Genomic DNA, 20,647 nt, shown 5'->3' with positions numbered 1-20,647 from the left:
TCAAATTTATGTGACACCATTGTCTCTTATACATAATACATGGGGGCGTCCTCTTGGGTAGAGAATTATGGCTTGCTTTCTAGTTTCCCTCCCTCCATCCCTCAGTCCCTCCATCTCCCCTCCCTCCTTCACTGCTTCCTCCCTCTTGTCCCTCCTGTCCCTCCTCCCCTCCCTCCTCCCCTCCCTCCTCCCCTCCTCCCCTCCTCCCCTCTCCCCTCTTCTCCTTCTTTCTTTCTGTGTAATCCTTAAGTCTCCTTCCCCTAAACCCCATGGTTCTCATATAATCCTCTCTTCTCCTAGGCTATTCTGGCTACACTGCTGTTTTTTTAACTTTTTCGAAGATGGTAGATTTTAGGGCTCTTCCAATCCCCGAGTCTTACTCTTTTCTAGGTTTGTGCGCCTCTCATTCTGAGCTGGCCTTCCATCCCTAACTGCTCCCTCCCCATCTTTGGTTTTATTAGCTCTTTCAGAAAGTGTCATTGTCTCTCCACATGAAGTCAGGGCCCGTGTTTGACAACTGGAGTTTAAGCACTCATTAAATTTGTTACTTGGTGCTTCTCCCTCTACTAATTTGAGAGAAGCGAGGCAAGACGGAGAAGTCTGGTGCTTTCCTAACACCTAGGGTAGCATCTGGATTACAGTAAATGCTCAATAAACATTTATGGAATGAACCAAGTAAGCAGTTATTTATAGCAAAGCTGTGGGAGCCAAATAAGAGAGTTTGGAGAAAGTGGGTGGTCTGGACCCCCCCTGAGAGCAGTAGAAGTGCCTTTGGGGGAAGAGGAAGCAGGCGAACTGATGGTTCAAGGTCAGCCCGAACGTCATGGCAGGCTCCAGGGCAGCTTGGGTTACACAGCTAGATGCTTGTCTCTAAAGGAGCAAGTGCATGGCTTTGGATTCTGCTGGGAAACCCTCACAGGAGACAGGTGAGCCACGGCTTCTGTCGTGTACTTTGGGGGATGTTTACGGCGTTTGTATGCCTAGCGCTGGAGATCCCGGGTCGCATCTAAAGTCAGTACGAAATGTTCCCTGTAAATCTCAGAGCAGAGCCTCTCCAGTCAGCAGTTGTTAGGTGTTCTCTGAGCTTCCTTCTGGCTGTGATACTTTCCTTTACTATCTTACCCACGAGGAAAGGAAGGGACAAATTTTTCCCCCCTCCAGGATTATTTTACACTGGAGCGCTCCTGGAACAAGACATACCATTGTCTGGTGACGTTGTTCACCTGGAGGCTGTGGCATGGCAGTGAATGACAGGTAGGGATGATCCTGCCAGTTAGTCAGAGTATGGCTATTGTCCTTCTGGTGTGGCAGGAGGAGACGCTAACCTTCCCCCCCCCCCCCCCCGTCTATGCATCTCTCTGTTATGGCAACCTCACAGCTCTGGTGGAGATGGTAGTGAGATGCCGGGTTTTAGTTCAAGGTCATGCTTTTGCTCCCTCGTCTGTAAGATGTGCAGCGGGACTTTGTCAGCTCCGTGGCTAGCGAGTTCTGTTGAGCACGGGCCACAGCTCCAGCCAACTCCAAGGTCAAGTGAGTGTGCTGACCCCACAGACAGGGTTGTCTTCAGGGAGCTCTCGGATGCTGGATTTCAGTTCTCCTGAGGTAGGAAGTCCAGGGAGTGTAATGAGCTTTCTAAATATAGTGGAGACTTGGTCTGGAAAGGGGACACTGGAAGCCAATTTGCATACCTCACATTTAGGTCGCCCGGTTGGAGAAAAACCTTGTTGTTGGACATGGGCAGTCCATCGTTGGTTTCCGATGGACCCCACCATGGTGTCAGGTACTTTGGTCGGTTGTGGGGTGCGAGGACTCCGGAGATGCTGACTCAGTCCTCAGAGTTGAAGGATGTAAGGGTGTTTGTTTTATATCACTGTTCAATTAAAACAACAACAACAACAACAACAACAAGAAGGACAACCAGTTCTTTGTGTGTCATGGCCAGGGAGGCTGCCTTGTTTGTAACACCTCGAGATGTGTTCTAGGAAGAAGCATGTAGGAGGCATGATGATGTCGAACTGGGGGTGGGGTGTCTAGGACATGGTCAGCCAATGTGAAGGAGGTCATGGCAGAATGGAGAGAGGTGGGGCTCCATCTTCCCGAGTAAGCATCCAAGACCAGACAGGTTTCTTGACAACCCCTCATCCTGTCTTCAGCCCTGCAACACTAATTTCTCCCAGAAGTCCTTGGTATGCTCTCAGAGGTAAGACACGATTAAAGAGCCTACGGGGTGCCTGGCGTCTAGCAGACCTCAGTGCACACTTCATGGGGGTGTACAGCACTTCCTTGTACACCTAGCCATTTATTTCTCCCCTTCTATTTATAACAACTCAGAGCCCAAGGAATGGACAGCAGAAGAGAATCTGCCGCACCCCTCCCCCACATCTGAATAATAAGAATCAAATCTTCGTAGCCTAGGATACCCCTTCGTATCCCTTGGATCCCTAGGGTGTGCTGGGGGACTGAGAGATGGCCAGAGGGCGTGGCGATGTTTGGTAAAGACTTTGAGCTATGCCAAGGAATGCGTGATGGCTGAGAGCCTGCAATCGCTAATGGTCTGGAGCTGAGCCTGTGACGGTCACTCCAGCTGGGGACAGCAAGGTTGATGTGGATGCGGTGACTCTGCAGATGCCGTTTACAGCGCTCTGAAGTATCGCTTTGGCCAGAGACCCTGTCCCCAGCCGGCTTCCATTATGACTCATCTAATCTGCGTATTTTTGGTAGCATCAGGGCTCACTGTGAGCTGAAAGGAAATACGTATTTCCTACAAGTAGGAGGAGCTCCTAGGTATTGGATCTGCACTTGAGGAGTGTAGTGTTCTACATGGGTCATAAAAAACGTTTTTAAAATGAGGTGGAATTTACATTACGGCCATTGAAAATCCAGTGGCATTCGGTACACCCGTGCCTTGTGTGTCTATTATCTCTGTCCGTGTCTGTGACGTTCTCGGCGTCCCAAAGAAAATTAGATATTCCCTCCTCTCCTCTTCCTCAGCCTCCTGGCGGCCGCTCACTTCTCTCTCTCCTCATGGGTTTCCCTGCCCAGGATATTTTATAGAGACTGAGTCATGCAGTGTGTGACCCTTTGTGCCTGGTATGTTGTATTAAAGCAAGGAATTAGCGTCGCATAGAGTCGTCATTAACAACCACGCCAAATTTCAGAAGTCAAGCTTTCTCCCCAGCTCCCCACCAAAGGCCGTGCTGACTCCTCTTCAACCCATCAACAAACACAGTGCTGCCTTCGCTTCTCGATACCTGGAAGCGGGAGACTAGGGCAGATGCATCATCTTCCAAACGAGCCTCAGGCTTTTTATGTGTTTTCCAAAGGCTCATTCATGGGCTACCTTCAGGGGCTTCTGAATAAGTAACTCTGGATGGGACGGACAGGGCTTTTGATCTCGGGCCGTGGCTCTCTAGGTCTCTAGTTTCTAACCAGGTGAATTCTGGGATACCGATCCTGGGCCACATGGCTTCTAGGGTTTTGATTATGGACTCGGGGACCTCTGGGTTTGATATTAGAGTAGCCTCTGGAGGGCTGAACCTCCAGGGCGTTCATCCTAGACCAGGGCCTCTTGGGGTTCCCTTAAACCCTTGCCTGCGAGCCTAGCAGAGGTCCGACAAGCCTACAGATTTAGTTTGTCATCAAAGACGGAGTTTTTCTCGGAGACCCTTGTAGCGTGCAGTCTTACCTTCCCTTCCTCCCCACCCCCACCAGCAGAGGCACTCGGCCCCTCTCTGTTGCCTTTCCGGCCCCAATTAATTGTGTCTCATTTATCAGGCTCCAGCTATGCCCTGCAAGCCAGAGACAAGAGAAGGAAGGTTGTTCACACCCCGGGGTTATGGTTATGACTGACTACACATCAAGGTTATGTTCCTGGAAAAGTCACACTCCCACCTTCTCCCACCCACTGGCAGGCCAGTGTCTCCTAGATCAGCCTGTGGAACTAAGTGGGAGAGGCTGGTGGAACCAGTCTGCAAGCCTGCAGCTGCTGTAGAGGGCAGGTGACAGGGAGAGCTGGCCGCAGCGCGGGCAAACACACTAGAAATCACCAAGGGGATCCAGCCACAGGAATCTGTGGGTTCTCAATGGTGTGGGCTGCCCTGGGGGGCTGTTGGTTTCTTGGCCACAGTCCTCTGGGCACTGCATCCTGCCTTTTCCTGTAGTCCAGCCGTGGACGGGAGGAAAATAGACTGCATGTTGTGACCTTAATAAAATTTATGGCTTGCCTACTTCCCTCTCCTGGCTCCCTTGCCTGTCCTTGGGGTGCATCGATTCCTGCTACTGATTTGGGTCCTGTGCTTTGGAGGAGGGGGGATGGGCACCTGGGCTGCCTTGAAGATTAGTGGTGACTCACCAGGGAGTTATTCTCATGACTGGATGTGCTTGACATCTTTGCCAAGGCAAGGAACTGAACCGTTTGTGCGAGTGCCTGGTGACCCTTGGACACGCCTTTGCTTGCCAGGGAGCCTTCTCTTTCCCTTCGCTGGGCTGCCCTTTTCCAGTCTGCTCTTGGGAATAAAGGGGACATCAGATAGAAAGGGCTTAGAAAAAAGCGCTCCACCAAGCTCACCCCTCAGAGGCCCTCTTTATAAGAACCCCCCCTTGGAATATTTGGATGCCTCTTTTTGTGCCCATTTCATCCCTCATCCCTTAGGATCAGATAACAAAACCTATGTCCTCTGCTACAAAGGCCCCAGCAAGTGCTGTCAGACCTCTTCCCGACTCTGATCCTGTAACACTTTGTAGCCTGTTCAAAGTGTCCTCCGATTGTTAACCCGCCAGAGGGAGGGCTTCGCCCTGTCTTTGAGGATGGCCAGGTTGCATACGGATGGGTCACCTTTTCATCTTAGATCTCATGGGAACTTCAGGCGATTCTCCTAGGTTCCTAACCCCCTTTTCTGAGTGCCATTTACATAGGTGTCTTGTTTGATCTTCTCTGGTTCCTGGGGTGCAGATGGCTTTGTAGGCAAGAGGGTTTTGGCCTGAGTATCTGAGGTGTCTGTGCTGGTGGGCTTCTGAGCCATGAGTATTTCCAGTTTCTTCCTGGAAGCCTAGGTTGGAAGGGAGGGGGAGGGAAGAGAAAGTTACAAGAAAGTTTGAGTTGCAGGGGTGGGAGGGGGCATGGGAGAGTCTCTTAGCTTTTTTTTTTTTTTTGATTTAAATAATTTATTTCTTGTTTTTGATTTGCACATTTCTGTTGATGCTTGCCTGGACATATCTACTGGGAATGAGAAGTGCAGTTCGGAGGGAAATATATCTATTTCTCAAAAATATATACGTATCTCAAGTGTCTTTTTATTTGAAGCGGTCTCTCTTCAGGTACTTTTAAACGTTTGGTTCTTGGATCAAATTAGATGCAGGTGCTTAAAAGCCAAAGCCGGGCTGTTACAGATTAGTTAGCTCCTTGGTGGAGCTGGCTGCCAAGTTTGTGGCCCAGGTGTTTTTCTTCTCCCTTGTGACATCTGAAAGCACCCCCACGGAGTGGGTGGAGGAGGTAAGGAAAGGAAAGGAAGAGGGTGGAGCTGTGAGAGAGGCAGGTTTTCTGCTAGAGCTCTGCAGTCGGAAGTGTGGGCTCACTCAATGTGAACTCCTTAGTCCTAGAGCTAGTGTTGGTGCTGGGCAGATGAGCTCTCCAGGCGCCCGCCGGGTCCCTTAGGCTCCACCTCCTTGCCTGTGGGTCTGAGATGACTCCGGAGGCTGGCAGAGACTAGGCTTGTTTCAGAGTACTCTGAAGGTTTGGGGAGGCCTTCTCCTGTTTCTCAGTGATGCACCCGGAGCTTGTCCGCTTGTCGGTTTCCCCACCGGTTGGGTGACATGTAGAGCTCAAGTGTTCTGAAAAGCAAGTCTTGGAGCTCATGTATGTCCTTGCATTGGTGAACTAAGGCGAGAACACATGGTTTCAGAGCGGTACAGCCACAGGCACAACAGGGAAAGGAGAAAAGGCCACACTGCTAATTTTCCATGTGGTAAGAGTGAGGTGAAAGCAAGTTCTTTGTTCCCTTTTGTTCCCTTCCTCAGTTTTAACAGACAAATCTTGAAAGCTTTCTATCGTCAATAAATATATCCCTCAAATCTGATCAGTTCCAAGGGAGTGTTCCTGATCATTGATTGGCAGGCCTGTCTATTGGTCAGGAACTCAGGCTCTTTCTCTGCTCGCATCTGGGCCATTAGGATCTGGAGTTGCCACCTGTGGATGGGGAAGGACAACAGGGCTGTGTGCTTATTTTTAACTGGCACACACTGGTCTGTGTTCCTGAGGTTCAGTGTGGAGCTGTTTCAGTGTGTGTGCAATGGTCAGATACTTGGTACATCCTCGGTACAGCAGGGAACTGAGAGGCATCCCAGTCAGAGTCAGTCATTTCTTTGCATCGAGAGTATTTAACATCATCTCCATTTTGAGTACAATTAACCGTTGCTGTCAGTGATAGTCATCCTACTGTAATACAGAACTTCTGGTATTTCTTCTGATGGGTGAGATGGCTCAGTGGGTGAAGATGTTTGTGGCCAAGACAGATAACCTAAATTGAGTTCCTGGAACCTACATGGTTGAAGGGAGAGGTCTGACTCCAAGGAAGTTGTCCCGTTCTCTGACCTCCACACATACTGCACTCATGAGCGTGTGTGTGCGTGTGTGTGTGTGTGTGTGTGTGTGTACATGTGTGTGTATGTGTGTGTGTTTGTGTGTGTATGTGTGTGTTTGTGTGCATGTGTGTGTATGTGTGCATGTGTGTGTGTTTGTGTGCATGTGTGTGTGCATGTATGTGTGTATGTGTATGTGTGTGCATATATATGTGTATGCATGTGTTTGTGTGCATGTGTGTGCATGTGTGTGTGTGTGTTTGCATGTATGTGTGTGTGCGTGCTCAAATATAAGTTAAAAAAAAACAGTTATTCCTTCCATCCAATGCCCATCCTCAATTAGCTGGCCCCTTCCCCATCCCACTATTTACAGCCTATAGAGAATTTTTTTTGAATAAATAGTGTTTACAGTTTTACAGGTACACATCACACATGCAGAGTAAAGATCAGTGTAGCTGGGGATTGACGTCAACAAAGATGAAGCAAAGCAAAGGAGTCCCTTGGGCAGTGCTATCCCAGGAAGGTTCTCTGTAGTCTGACTAAATCCACAGGGTCACTGATTGCAGAAGGGGTTGGTGTTTCTTCCTGGGGAAGGTGCAAACGGTAGATTTTGCAGGGCAGTAAGAAGAGTCTGCCCTGACCCCACACCTCACATCTCAGAGTCTGAGTGACAGAGGAGCACCAAGAGCCTCGATTTGGAATGTGTGTGCCTGTCACTCACCACGGGTCTTGATTTCCTTTTGGTCTCTTTCAGGTCAGCCTGAATGACTCCCACAATCAGATGGTGGTGCACTGGGCTGGAGAGAAAAGCAACGTGATCGTGGCATTAGCCCGAGACAGCCTGGCATTGACAAGGCCCAAGAGCAGTGATGTAAGTACCTGTGTAACCCTGGGCCTTCCTGCTACTATTGACATGTCCCCTCTGATCTTCTAGGTTGCCATGTCAGAAAAAATCGTGGGGACTCAGGGGATGGATGGAATGAACTATATGACAGTGAAGAGATACGGAAAGTAATGAGTGCATCCCTCGTGTGCTGAACGCAGGGTGGAGGCGTCCAAGGAGATGTGTGCAGTGTAGGGTGGCTTTTGTGAAGTCATAGGTAGTCTGCCTTGGTGGCTGCAAATCTCACAGGTGGCCTGCACTGATAGCTCCACAAAGGGCCAAAGAGCACTCCAGGGCTGAGCGGCTTGGAGCTGGTCCAGATCGAGTCCAACTGTTTTATTTTTTTTTCCATATGCTGACAAGGTTGATGAGCTGTTGACAGACTCGGTCTCTTTCTTCTTTACTTATCATATACCACCCCTTTATCTGCATGTATATCCAAGCTCTCTCTATACATCTCCTATGTATGTCTGTCAATCATCTATCTTGTATCATCTATCTCTCCATCTTCTGTTTATCTATCATATCCATCCATCTATCATCTACTTACCTATATCTATATCTAATCTATATCAATCTTCATCTGTCCATATATCTAACAACATCTCTATCAATATCTATCATCTATCTGTCTGTTCTATTATCTGTCTTTCTTTCTTTCCTTCTTTCTTTCTTTCTTTCTTTCTTTCTTTCTTTCTTTTTCCTTCTTTCTTTCTATCATTGATCTATATTGTTTTTTGTTTGTTTTGTTACAGGATCTCACTCTCTAGCATACTCTATAGTTTCCATAACTGTCTCTTGGTTGGCCTTGAACTTACAGCAGTCCTGCAGCCTCAGCCTCTCCAGTGCTGGGATTATAAGCAGGAGTCACCATGCCTGCCTGACACGAATTCTCTTAATTCCTAATTTCCACACTTTCTGTTGATGATTGTTGTTTTGGTTGAATGATTTGAAGACATGAAAACAATGTTTACAAACTGAGAAGCCTGTGCAAGACCCCCAGATCCAGGATGGGAGGGAAGGCACCTCCAAGGTTTACTTGTTTTGTTTTTGTTTTTGTTTTTGTTTTTTTCCCTGAGACAGGGTCTCACTGTGTAGCCCTGGTTAGTCTGGAGCTTTCTATGCAGACCAGGATGGCCTTGGATGGTAGGTCATTTCTGCACCTTTAAAAGAGACACAGGCTTGAGAAACACTGTCTGTCTCTTCACTGCAGTGTGGTGTCTGGTACTTGGTGAGTGGTAGAGAGGCATTCGGAAGCAGCAGAAATACTTCTCAGGGCCGTGCTGAGACAGGCCCTAGGACCTGGAGGCCATGCAGGTTACTGGTCCAGAATAGCCAGATCTCCTGAGCACACGGTCATATAGGTCACTGGTTTTACTCTGCAGTATTGGGGATGGAACCCAAGGCCTTGCACATGTTAGGAACCTCTCTACCACAGAGCTTTCGCCCCCAGCCCAGAAGTTTTTGTGTGTGTGTGTGTGTGTGTGTGTGTGTGTGTGTGTGTGTGTGTGTGTAAAACGTCCATGTCTTACCAGTTGGTAGTTGAAGTATAGATCTTACAGGTACCACTTAGACCAAGTGAAAATTTAGGGTCAGAGCTGGTCTTTGGTTCCCAAGTCTACATATAGTCCAGGCTTCTCCTTGTGTGCAAAGCAAAGGTCTCTGCCTTGGGGAGGGTGTCTACCATCTTCACAAGGACGACCCTGTGCTTAGAACATGCCGTAGGCCTTCCATTACACAGTATTCTGGCCAGAGGTTCCCTATACTCTTGGTTTAAGGTGCTCTTGGGATTCGCCGAGCTGTCTGAGAGCTCCCTGTCTGTGTGTCTGCTGCCTGGGTTGGGTGTGTTCAGAGGGAGTCTCAGGATGTTCTCTAGAGAAGTTGATTAGGGTGGCCACAGTCAGGGAGGCTTGAAGAAGGGCTGGCCCCTCAGCTGCAGGCTGTGTAGGGAGCTTTCTGAGACACTGAGCGTGGGGTAATGCAGACAACGGCTAGTCTGGGTGTTTTGCTTTTGAGCAAGGCTGGACTTGTTTGGGGCAATGACTTAGACCAATTTATAAATAAATATGTTCAAGGTTTGCAAGCGGTAGCTGTCGTCACACACAGGTGGCCATGCAGGAATGCCTGTCGGCCGTGGATGCGCTGTAGTTGCCCGTGTACATGTTTAGTCTAGTACCTCTTAATAGGAGTCTCTTTTAGGCACCAAAGCCAGCCCTATGCTATTCTATGCTGAGGAAACTTCAGGGTATTTTATGCATGAAAAATAATCCCTTTTCCACAAAATATTTGTCTTGCGAAGTAAGTAAACATATTTTAGCGTTTTTAAAAATATTTTGGGTTGGACACGCAAAGGGGCTTAGGGCACAAGTGAATTCACAACAGGTGATTCAACACGTCAGTGGGGGAGTGAGGAAGACCATCATGAAAATGGAGGTCCTATCATGGATCTGACTTAGAATCACCAGAAAGACCCGTTTTTGTTTTTTGTTTTTTGTTTGTTTGTTTGCTTTTTTTTTTCTGTGCCAAGCGTTGAAAGGTCACGTCTCAGACCCTCTCAGTCTTGAGTGAACCAAGAGTGGTGACCACCCAAGTATTATTAGCCTGCTCAGCTCAACTCTCACTCTGTGGAAATGTTTATGTGTTTTGAAGAGTTTATTGGAGCCATTATTCTACAATGACAATATGAGAGAAGATTAAATGGAAAGGAAACTTAATGTCCAGAGCTAATAAACAGAGATGGCAGAATGTTCCTCTGTCCGCGTACGAACGGCATTAAAGAATTGGCTGCCGAAACCGAAACCGAGATGTTTGGATGTGCAGAGTTAGTGCAAAAATAAACCGTGACTCAGAGGCCAGAGTCAGTGGCGCTGGCAAGGGAGCATCCAAATGTTCCTTAAAGAGTTCTGGAAGCATGGGTCAGAAAGGCCCCACCTGAAGGGACAGAGCTAGCGTGCAGGGCAGAGAATGGCTGAGGTCAGGAGTGTTGTGTATGTAAACAAGGCTGGGCCTGGATACTGGGACCCCAGATGGCTTGCTCTTGAGCAAAGCCAAACTAAACCACCTGTCGTCAGTGATCATTAGCTGAGGACGGTCTCCTGCCAAGGTGACCTGTTCCTGCAGCGAGCTGAAGAGCCAGCCGCAGCATAGGATGTGCCTCACCCCGACTGTCCCCAGTTCTTTATCTTTGCTTTCTGATGATACGTTCCAGAAAGTACTCATGGGCCAAGGCGATCATTCCAGCACTCAAGGGCCTGAGGCAGGGGGATTGTGAGGTCAAGCCTAACCTGGGCTACAGAGTGAGTTCCTATCTAAAAAATAACAAATACAGTACTTCCCATCCCCAATAACAATCCACCAACTACCAGCAGGCATGAGGGAGTACTCAGGGACAATGTCATTGATCATAAATGCTACCTAGGGACCGTATTCACCAGAGGGTCAGAATCAGCCGAGATGCTGTGAATAATAAGACTCGTTCTCCTTGTCTGTGGACCAGTGTGATATTATGACTGGTTCCCTCCTGAACCAATTAGGTGGCAGAACTCCCACCCTTGCTAATGGAACAACAGAGAGCCTCTGAAATCAGAATGCCCGGGCTGGAGTCCTGGCTCTGCCATTTATAATTTGACTTGGAGTCATTACATTATCCTTGTCTTTTTTTTTGTCATTGTTGTTGTTGTTACTATAACAAGATACTTGAGGCAATGAGCTTATGAAGAGAAAAGTTCATCCCATGGTGTTCAGTTCTCTGGTTGGAAAGCTGTGTGGACAGCCTAGGGCTACAGCGCAGTGGTTGCAGAAACAACTGCTTGGGCGTACATGGTTCTGGGTTTGATTCTCTGTACTGCAAAAGCAAACAGCTCCTCTAGTTCCCAAGCACTGGTGCCTTTGCTGGTTAGTGTTTTTCTCAACTTGACACAAGCTAGAGTCGTTTGACAAGAGGGAACCTCAACTGAGAAAACAAATCACCATCAGACTGGCCTGTAGGCCACTTTGTGGGGGCGTTTTCTTGACTATCAATTGATGTGGGAGAGCCCAGAACACTGTGGGCGGAGCCACCCTAGGCTAGGGGTCCTGGCTTGTAGGAAAGGCATGCTGAGGGAGCCAGGGGAGTAAGCCAGTGAGCAGCATCCCTCCATGGCCTCTGCATCAGCTCCTGCCTCAGGTTCCTGCTTTGAATACCGACTTTGGCTTGTCTGGATGGTGAGCTGTAACCTGTAGGCCAAACAGACCCATTCTTCCCTAATGGGTTGCTCTTGGCCAATGTTTTGTTTTTTTTTTTTTTTTTATCACAGCAACAGGAAGCAAACCAGAATGGTAATCAAATACGGTCTTTAGGTCATCATATAATGCGGCTCAGAAATGCAGAGTGTCAGGCACCACCCAGATTCCTTTTATAATTTTTAAAATTTGTGGCCATTTGTTTTTCTTTTCTTTCGCTTTTTCTCCCCCTTGGAGACTTGCTCTCACATTGTAGTCCAGGCTAGCCTGGGTCTTACTGTGTAGCCCAGGTTAGCCTGGAACTCCTCTTTTCTTCTTACCTTCCCCTCTCTCATTCTGGGATTATAGGTGGGAGCTGCCATGCCAGGCCTAGACGTCACTCAGAACGGTCCCGGCCAGCGTCTTGCCTGAGCGTTTGTCACGCCCCTGAAGACGGTATCAGTGCTATAAAAGGCTCGGGATAGTGCCAGGAGGGGATGCCTCTGACATTTCAGTCTCTCCTCCTCCCCTCCATTATCATTACATAATTTTGAACTATGTGGAACATCATTCACTTCAAAGGATCATCTTTATGGGTAAAGAAATGATCTACTTGGGACCTTGGGGCCAAGGGACCTTAGTAACCCACCGATGTTAGTTCTTTTTTTCTTTAAGGAACAGTGTCATATTGAGGTCAGAGAGGGACTAATCAGTGGAGAACCCTGCGTCTGAGAGAAAGCAAGCTGTATAGGCTGCAGACAGCGAGCTCAGGTTTAACTGGTGACGGCCTCGGGCAGTGAGAAAGCAGCATCCTGCTGCCCTGAGTGGAAGACAGTCCTAGATGGAATTTGTACTGGGGGGGTGCAGTACAGAAACTGGAAAGCCACCGTCTTACTTAGCACTACTCCAACTCCCAGAGGCCTTTTGTGTGCTGTCAGCGTGTGGGGGGTACCCAGCCCTGAGAATGCTCCGTGTCTGCGTAAGAGAAGGTAAGAAGTTACAGGGACAGGATAAAAATAGCTTGTTTGAATTGTTCAACCAGGACGAGGCAAGGCAGGTTGATGAGCAGCCTGAGATAGGCTTCAGGGGTAGGGTGAGTTCTTGTCAACTTCCTCTTAACCTCTATTAAATGTAAGACTCAGGAGGCAGCCTGGCTTGTTTGTAGGTGCCATGAGGTAGACATTTTACCGCCACTTGCCCTGTGGCAGCCCTGTTGTTGAGAATCTCAGGAGGTTTATGTATTCTGTCTGCCTAGGTCTCTTCTCCCTTCTAGCTAGACTTCCTGACATTAGTGTGGAGAAGGGGGCCGTCCCCACGAGGGTAACTTGCAGAGAGAAAAGACAAGCAGGCTCTGACTCTCGAGAGACTGGCAAAGCCTTACCAGTGACGACCAGTGTGACCCTGGGCCAGTCCTTTGCAGCCGAAGCTTAGATTTTATTGTCTCAAAAGGAAGAAGTAACAGTACCTCGGCTGTGTCTGTGAGCCGTGTCCATGAGTCTGCCAATTGTGAGCTGAAAACGTGAGGGCAGAAGGTGGTGTCCACTCTGAGCACAGACTCCCTCCCCTCCCTTGTCATTGTTAAAATAACGCAGCACAAGCAAGTGTCCATTCACACATTATAAGATGCATATTATCTGAGTTATGGTAGGCTGTTTAGAGATCGTTTCAAGTATGTGGGAGACTCTGTGTAGGTTTCTTGCTATTTTATCTCAGAGACTCGTGTGTCACCCACCGGATTTCAGTATCCATGGGGACTCTGGAACCAATCCACTGCAGACACTGAGCACCATCTTCTCCGTGACTCACCAATTAATTCGCTTCACTCTTTCTGTTCATTGACTCTGCATGTTCATTTACTCATTCTTTGGTTATAATCACATTTGTTCATTACATAAGTCTTCGTTGACTAAGCTGTGTATGTACACTGCTACCCCGAAGCTACACGGAGACAGAGGCCAGATGTGTAGGAGGGAAGATTACACACTGAAAAATCCTGCCTCGGTGTAAACACAGGACCCCATGTTCCCCTTCACAGTGTGTTTTTTACCTCACAGGGTCTTGGAGTTGGAAGGGTCCTGGCTTAGTTTTCTGTTTAAGAAGCCGTTAGTTTGCGACATTCAGCTTCTCAACCTTTCTGGGAAGCCCATGTCCATTCTTGGCAAGCGCCTGGTCTTTTGCTGATAACTCAGGTTATCTGTGGATAATCTACCTGCTAGCTGGCCCTGTGCCAGCACTGTCCCGTGAACACCCGGTTAGAGGCAGAGACACCCCGCCTCCTTTCACCTTGACGTGTATTAGATGGTAATGACCTGCTGTTCTCGGTTCCCTGTGTACAGCCTCCTGTCCTTAACCACACGTTCATGGCTTCATTAACAAGCAAGCATTCGCATGTTTTCAGACCCATCCGCGTCTGATGACCGTGTCTTCTGGGTCTATGTGTGTCTGGCGCCCAGTACTGGACTTGGCTCCTGTTAAACCCTCAAGGCTTATTTGTAGTTCAATCAAATGGGTGGGGATGACAACTACAGTTTCTGGCTTGAGTCCAGCCAGTCTCTCCTTAGAAATTGCCTGCTCTTTTTCCTTTCATGCCTCTTACAATTACCTTTCCCATAAGTAACTGAAACAAACAAACAAACAAACAAGCAAAACAACAACAACAACACTGTGATCTTCATCTGTCAGGTTTGTGTTTCATCCCTTGATTATATTAATATTTCATATCTCACAGACAGTAAAGTCTAGGTCACAAATACCCCCACAGCTTCCACTTTACTCCTTGTGGCCCGAGATAATAGTGGTTTTGAGATCACTAGCTCGAAGACAGACAGCCTTGGTCAGGATCCCCCTCTTTTTCTTTTAGATTTATTTTATTGTTTATTTATGCGTATGCCTGTGCATGCAGGTACTTGCGGAGGTCAGAAGAGGGCGTAGGATCCCTGGAGCTGGATCCAAGCGGCTGGTTGTGAGCTCTCTGAACTGAGTGCTGAGTGCCGTTCTTTTTGGAAGAGCAGCCAGTGCTTAGCTTTAGCCACTGCACCATCTCTTTGGCCCCCTGTCCTGTGGACGTCCTCTGCTGTTACCTAGGCAAGTCCCCGATCTCACAAGCCCCATGGTCTTCTCTGTGCCATGGCTTTGCACAGACGGCATCGTTCCGATGCGTCTCTGTGGTTACTGTATTATTAGAAGCCAGGAGGCAGCGGAAAAGCAAGTTGTTGGCAGGGTCCAGGATCTCGCTGCTGCTGCTGTGGTCTCCCATGCTGTAGAGTCGTAAAGCACTGGTGGGTTCTGTTACTGATGGCACCTCTGTGTATACGGGTGTGCCAGGGGTCGTATATTCTACACAAACGCTGTGCCTCCCCCTCCAGCCTGCGGGCATTTGAACCTCTGTGCGTGTTTTATCCCTCAGCACCTTCTCCATTTGCACTCACTGGAGGCCTTAGATGGGTTGTTTTTCTCTTCAGGTATGGAACGCCGATTTCCTGGCTAAAGGATGAAGAATTCAATTGTCCTGATTACCTCCTGGGGATATTTCAATAAGATGCAAAAAAATTTCCAGTTCTTTTCCTCCCAGAACTCATTTTTTCTGCATCGAGACTGGAACACTTCACCCAGCAGGAGGAGGCGTCCTATTGACAGTGTTTGCCAACTGATCCTGGGCCCTCAGAAGTGAGAGGACTGTGTGGTCCAGGGGTGCCCGTAGAGTTCTCATGCTTCCTATTGCTCTGGCCCGCCCTGACTTTGAGGACAGTCACAGAAGTCACCTGCTTCTCCTTCGTGGGCCATGTGATGCTCATCAGAAGTTCGTGATTGGTCGCCCCAGGGGACCAATGCTCTTTTAGGGTCAGGGGTCAGATGCTCGCATGTGGAGGTGCAGCTAGAGGCTGTTCTGTTCAGCACTTCACTGACTCCTGTTCTTTCCCCTTTTCTGTGTGTTCCAGGTATATGTGTCTTATGACTATGGAAAATCATTCAATAAGATTTCAGAGAAGCTGAACTTTGGTGTGGGAAACAGCAGTGAAGCCGTGATCTCCCAATTCTACCACAGCCCTGCCGACAACAAGAGGGTAAGGAGCCTCTGGCTTTGGCGCACTGCATTCTGGGAAGATGGCTGCCCTGGAGGGGAAATGGACAAACAAGGGCAGATTCAACCACAGTAAATATGCCAACCAGTAAATCACCCAACTTTACTGGCAGCTGGAGCATTTCCTAGGTACACGGTGCTGATCCTGGGCTTCCAAGAGTGGATGCTGAACTATTGCTTTTGTTGGCATTATCGACACGTGTCTGCCTCTCTCTCTCTCTCTCTCTCTCTCTCTCTCTCTCTCTCTCTCTGTACACATGCATGCATGTGTGCCTTCATTGGAACTTTATATGGAGAAAGAAAAGAAATTCTAAGAAGCAGGTTATAGCTGTTGCCCGTACCTCATACCTTCCCCATTTAGAGTCCCAGTTGCCTTGTTTCTTTGATCAGTAGTCACAGGCAGAGCATGAAAGGAACCCAACAGCCTACTAGGCTTTCCTGCCACTTGGTATCTCTTTGCTCTGGGAGTTATATTAGACCCCATGTTTCTAGAGGTGGAGATTTCATGGCTTCTAGGAAATGCCCCAAGGTAGAAAACAGCCTCCACAGTAAAAGCTTCCTGAGGTGAAAGGAGCTGCTGGGTTCTGCCTGTCCAGGAAGGACCCACTGGCCAAGGCCACAGAATGTTTCCAAGGCCGTGATGTTGGTTTCTTAGGTTGCCTTGGGTCTCTTAGCAGAGACTGCATTAAAAAGATTTAACAAGTCATATGGTTGCCCTGACCAATCAGAATAGAGGGAGTTAGGTCTGGGAGGGTCATTTCAATGACTGGATTTGTGGAGAAGGTGTCCTGGCATTATCCACAGTCCCAGTCCTCCTCCCCGCCAATTCCCCTTCCCTCCTTCATGGGGGCCTGGCCACCCATGATTTAGGAGGAAGTGCTTGCAATGTTTCTAGGTGGTGGCTCTTTACCAGCATGGTTGTTGCTGGATAAACAGTCCTGCCTGGTGACCTCAGAGTAATGGACAGTGAGCTGTACACTTACCATGGGGAAAGCAAGGAGAAATTGGAGGAACTGGCTCTGGTCTGCATTGCCGCGCCTGCCCCTACCTTATGATGAGTCAGGCTGGGCTTGAGGGTCCTAGAGGTGAGGAGTGGCCACCTTATTATGGGATCGAAAGAGGCGAGATGTTGTATCCAGGATGCTAAGGGGCTGGCTGCTTCTTCTAGATAGTTCTCTGATTGTCTGTGTCACCAGGGTGTGCTTCCCTGATGATTGTCGCCGCTAGATCTCCACCCCACCTCACAGCTTTGGCTGAAGTCCTGGCCTGGAAGCCCTCTTCCCCACCCTAGACTCTCCCCATTTATAGCACCCCCTCCAACTTAGCGTCCAAGTGTAGGTAAAGTGATCTTCCTTCTCGTTTCTGGTTAGAGCACAGCTGGCAGGCCACAAAGCTGAAGACAGGAAGGATGCTCTGAGTTCCTGTGAACGAGTTCAGAGCGGAGAGAGGGCCTGAGCTTTGGTGGGGGTTTGAACCGCAGAGAGGGTAGAGCACCTGACATGTTGGGCAAAGAGGGAGGCAGGGATATCTGAACGGTCACAATAAAGAGGCCTCGGCATCGCGTGGAGACGTGGGGGCGGTGTACAGCTCAGGGTGCACGGTACATGGTAGGGTTCTCATGGCAAACTGGCCATGCATGCTCTGGAGCTGGTAGGGATGTGGACGCAGAAAAAAAGCAACTGCCTTTTTGGGGGACAAAATGACAGTTGGAGGTGAGGCCTATCACTGAGGATGGAGGGAGGGAGGGGAGGAAGGAGACTTCTTTTCTTAGGGTGTCTACTTCCCCACTCCCCAGATACTTCTGGAAGGAAGTGATGACATTTGCTGTACTGGTGGAGCTCCTTTGACCTTTGTCCCCTGGAAGGCAGACATTGCCCCACTAGACCCTCAGCACTTCCTGAGAAAAGCCACACAGGGCCGGACGCCTTGGTGTCCAGTGCTGGGCCCAGGCTCATCACCTATGTAAAGATGCCCGGTGAGGCTGTCAGTGTCTCAGGTGGCTACCAGCAGCAGCTATGGAAGGTCTGGACAGCCAGAAGGGACAACGTGGATGGCCTGTGGGTTGGGGAAGAGGATAGTCTGTGCCTTTCTTTGCCTTGTGATGGAGACACAGGCATGTATTCTGTTGCTGGCTTCTTGGTCCTGCGTGCTGCTCCCTGATGTGATACGCAGGTCTGGCCGTCTGGAAGCTCTCCCGGCCTTGGAGGCACCCACAGTCATCACAGTCATGCGGGCAGTTGCTTTCTGTGTCTCGGTTCTTTGACAAGGGTCATGGAGACATGGTTGGCTTTAACAGTCTAACCTTAGCAGGAGTGCAGATGAATCTGGTCCCTCTCCAGGCTGAGAATGGATGCAGGGAAATAGTAAACAGTTTGTTTCTCCTCTTTTCCCTGCTTCTGTGCCTTCTCTGTGCTTCAAACTCATCCTCGTGACTAGGTTTCTGCATCAAAGCTGGAGAAAGCCCACTGCGTAGATAAATCCTGTAACTTACTATCTTCAGTTAGGGTTTCTATGGCTGCAATGAAACACCATGACCAAAGCAACTTGGGGAAGAAAGGATTTATCTTAGTCACCGTTCCAAATAATCAAAAACAGTAAGGGCAGGAACTCAAGGACTCAAGTGGGCCAGAAACCTGAAGGGAGGAGCTGATGCAGAGGCCATGGAGAGTGTTGCTTACTGGCTTGGTCACATGGCTTCCTCAGCCTGCCTGCTTTCTTATAGAGCCCAGGAGCACCAGACCAGAGATGGAACCACTCACAACGGGCTGGTCCCTCCTCTATCAATCACCAATTAAGAAAATGTCCTACAGGCTTGCCTATATCCCATTCTCATGGAGGCCGTTTTTCAATCGAGACTCCCTCCTCTCCGATGACTCTAGCTTGTGACAAGTTGACACAGAAACTGCCTTGTACACTTACTTTGTCTTCGCAGGAGTACCTCTGGGAAGCGAAGAGATTACAAACAGGCTGCTGAAGCTAGGGTAGGCAGACATGCTTCTGAGATCTCAATTTAGGAAGCAACTGGTAGGTCAGGTCTCTCAACCAATCTGTGCGGTTGTTCACCAGGGACTCTACCAGCCAAGGGTTTAGAGACTTAAGACTCTTAAGTCCTCATAAGACTTAGGTAGGACATTCTGTTCTTTCCTACCATGTGCCCTAGCATCAAGGTGTACAAGATGCTGTGGGTGGTGAGTGCAACTTGTTTCTAAGGGGAACAGGGGGATTACTTGAGGCGATAAGGCCCACCGGTGTGCTCTGGATTAGGAATGGGGCTTAGGGTAGACATTTGGTGTCAGTAGTGGGAGCAGAGTTGTTAGGTGGAAGGTATATACGGGTGAAGAGACTCCAGAGAGCCTGGCTTATGGCATCTGTGCAGAGTATTCTGCATTGCCACTCTGTCTGCTGTTTGGAAGTAGAAGGGATTGAGTTTCACCTTGAGGACTGCAAAGAACACTGAGAGAATCTTTGAGTCTGGGAGTGGTGGGCAGGAACCTTTTGGGAAGTGTGGCCCCTTCTAATATGTGTGATGAATTAGAGCAGAAAGAACAGAGAAGAATCTGGAAAATGAAACATCTTTAGTCCCTTATGATGGGATCGGAAGGAGGAACCATGACACCTGGCTTTTTGCGGGTACTGAGGATCCGGACTCAGTTCCCCATGCTTGCCCAACAAGTACTTTGTTGACCGAGTCATCGTCCCAGTTCCGAGAAGCTGCCTCTTAACGGTGTCATCGGTTAACATTGCCTCACTAAGGGTGAAGCTTCTAATCTGTAAACCTGTATAGGGCCAACCACATCTGAACTGAAGCAAACCATCCGGCATCTATTGTTAAAGGCAGGGTTTGAGGCCGTGTGGAAGAATTACTGAGTTGGCAAAGGACATAAGACTCTAAGCATCCAGGCAGGGAGATGGAGATGAGGAATCTGCAAAGAGTAGAAGAAGCCCAGGGTTGTCATGGGAGGAGCATGGGGGCTTGGGGCGGGGGGTTGCAGAAGGTGAGCTTTCTGGGGGAAACCGAGGGGCATTTGAGGGGAATAGGCACACAAGTGAGTTAAGTCCCACAGTGAAATGCTTTGAGATCAGGAAATGCTGCGTCTGGTTCGGAGAACACTAAGGATTGATGGACTGTTAAATTCTGGGCTCTGCACCAGCTAGATATGACTTTGCTCCTGAGTCATCTCGGGCATTTAGCTGCCATGAGCTTCAGCGTCCTCGTTATTAAAAGGGGGAGGCGTGACGGGATGACCCAAAACACTGAGTCACTGTGAATGAGGAACAGTCTAAACAAGACGCAGCCTGGGAAACTTCTCGCTTCCTGCCTGTCGTGGAGCGAGTGTTCTTCAGAAAACGACCAAATCAAACCCACCCAACAAACAAACAAACAAAAAATGTAGCTTGTCATAATCAGTATGACACTTTATATTCACGAATGGGATATTGTAGGAAAGGCATGACACAGATTTCTGGAGCAATCCTTCCTGATTGAAAGCACCACCTTCCCAAGGAGCCGGGATGGTTCGGGAGCAGGGAGGCAGGCTATTTTTAGGGAAGACATCCATGGCCAAATTATGATGCTCTTGCTAGGATCGTAATTGTTTTTATTGCATTGAGTTTGCTTAGAGTAGTTCTTGCTTTCAAAACATTTACTACCTTTTTCTCAGATTTAATGAGGCTTCTGCAGAGTGTGAGATTTACATTAGATGCTGGGGAGGAAGTAGAGGAGAGAGAATGCAGGAAGGATATGCAAAGGAGGAGGAAGGAGGGGCCTGGTATAGGTCAGCTTCTTGAGTGAGGGCTGATGAGGGGGGTTTGAAGCTGTTATGTAGGGAAATGTCCTTGGACTGACTTGCACTGGCTGCCTTGTAGAATGTGAAGAGTTGGTCGTGGGTGGTGCTGGGTCCCTTCTG

At 48.8% G+C, this 20,647-nt stretch overlaps 1 protein-coding gene across 2 annotated transcripts in view; it reads left to right on the top strand.

Moving 5' to 3' along the window:
* Sorl1 (sortilin related receptor 1) overlaps positions 1–20,647 on the top strand; it is a 162,746-nt gene that overhangs the window by 9,924 nt on the left and 132,175 nt on the right. For both annotated transcript variants that reach the window (NM_053519.1, XM_039081046.2), the window contains 2 exon segments: positions 7,331–7,447; positions 15,598–15,723. In NM_053519.1, the coding sequence (NP_445971.1) occupies positions 7,331–7,447; positions 15,598–15,723 (243 nt within the window).

The sequence above is a fragment of the Rattus norvegicus genome, chromosome 8, assembly GCF_036323735.1.
Source record: "Rattus norvegicus strain BN/NHsdMcwi chromosome 8, GRCr8, whole genome shotgun sequence".
NCBI lineage: Eukaryota > Metazoa > Chordata > Mammalia > Rodentia > Muridae > Rattus > Rattus norvegicus.
The sequence above is the reverse complement of the archived record's forward strand: the minus strand, read 5'-3'. Positions and strand labels throughout refer to the sequence as shown.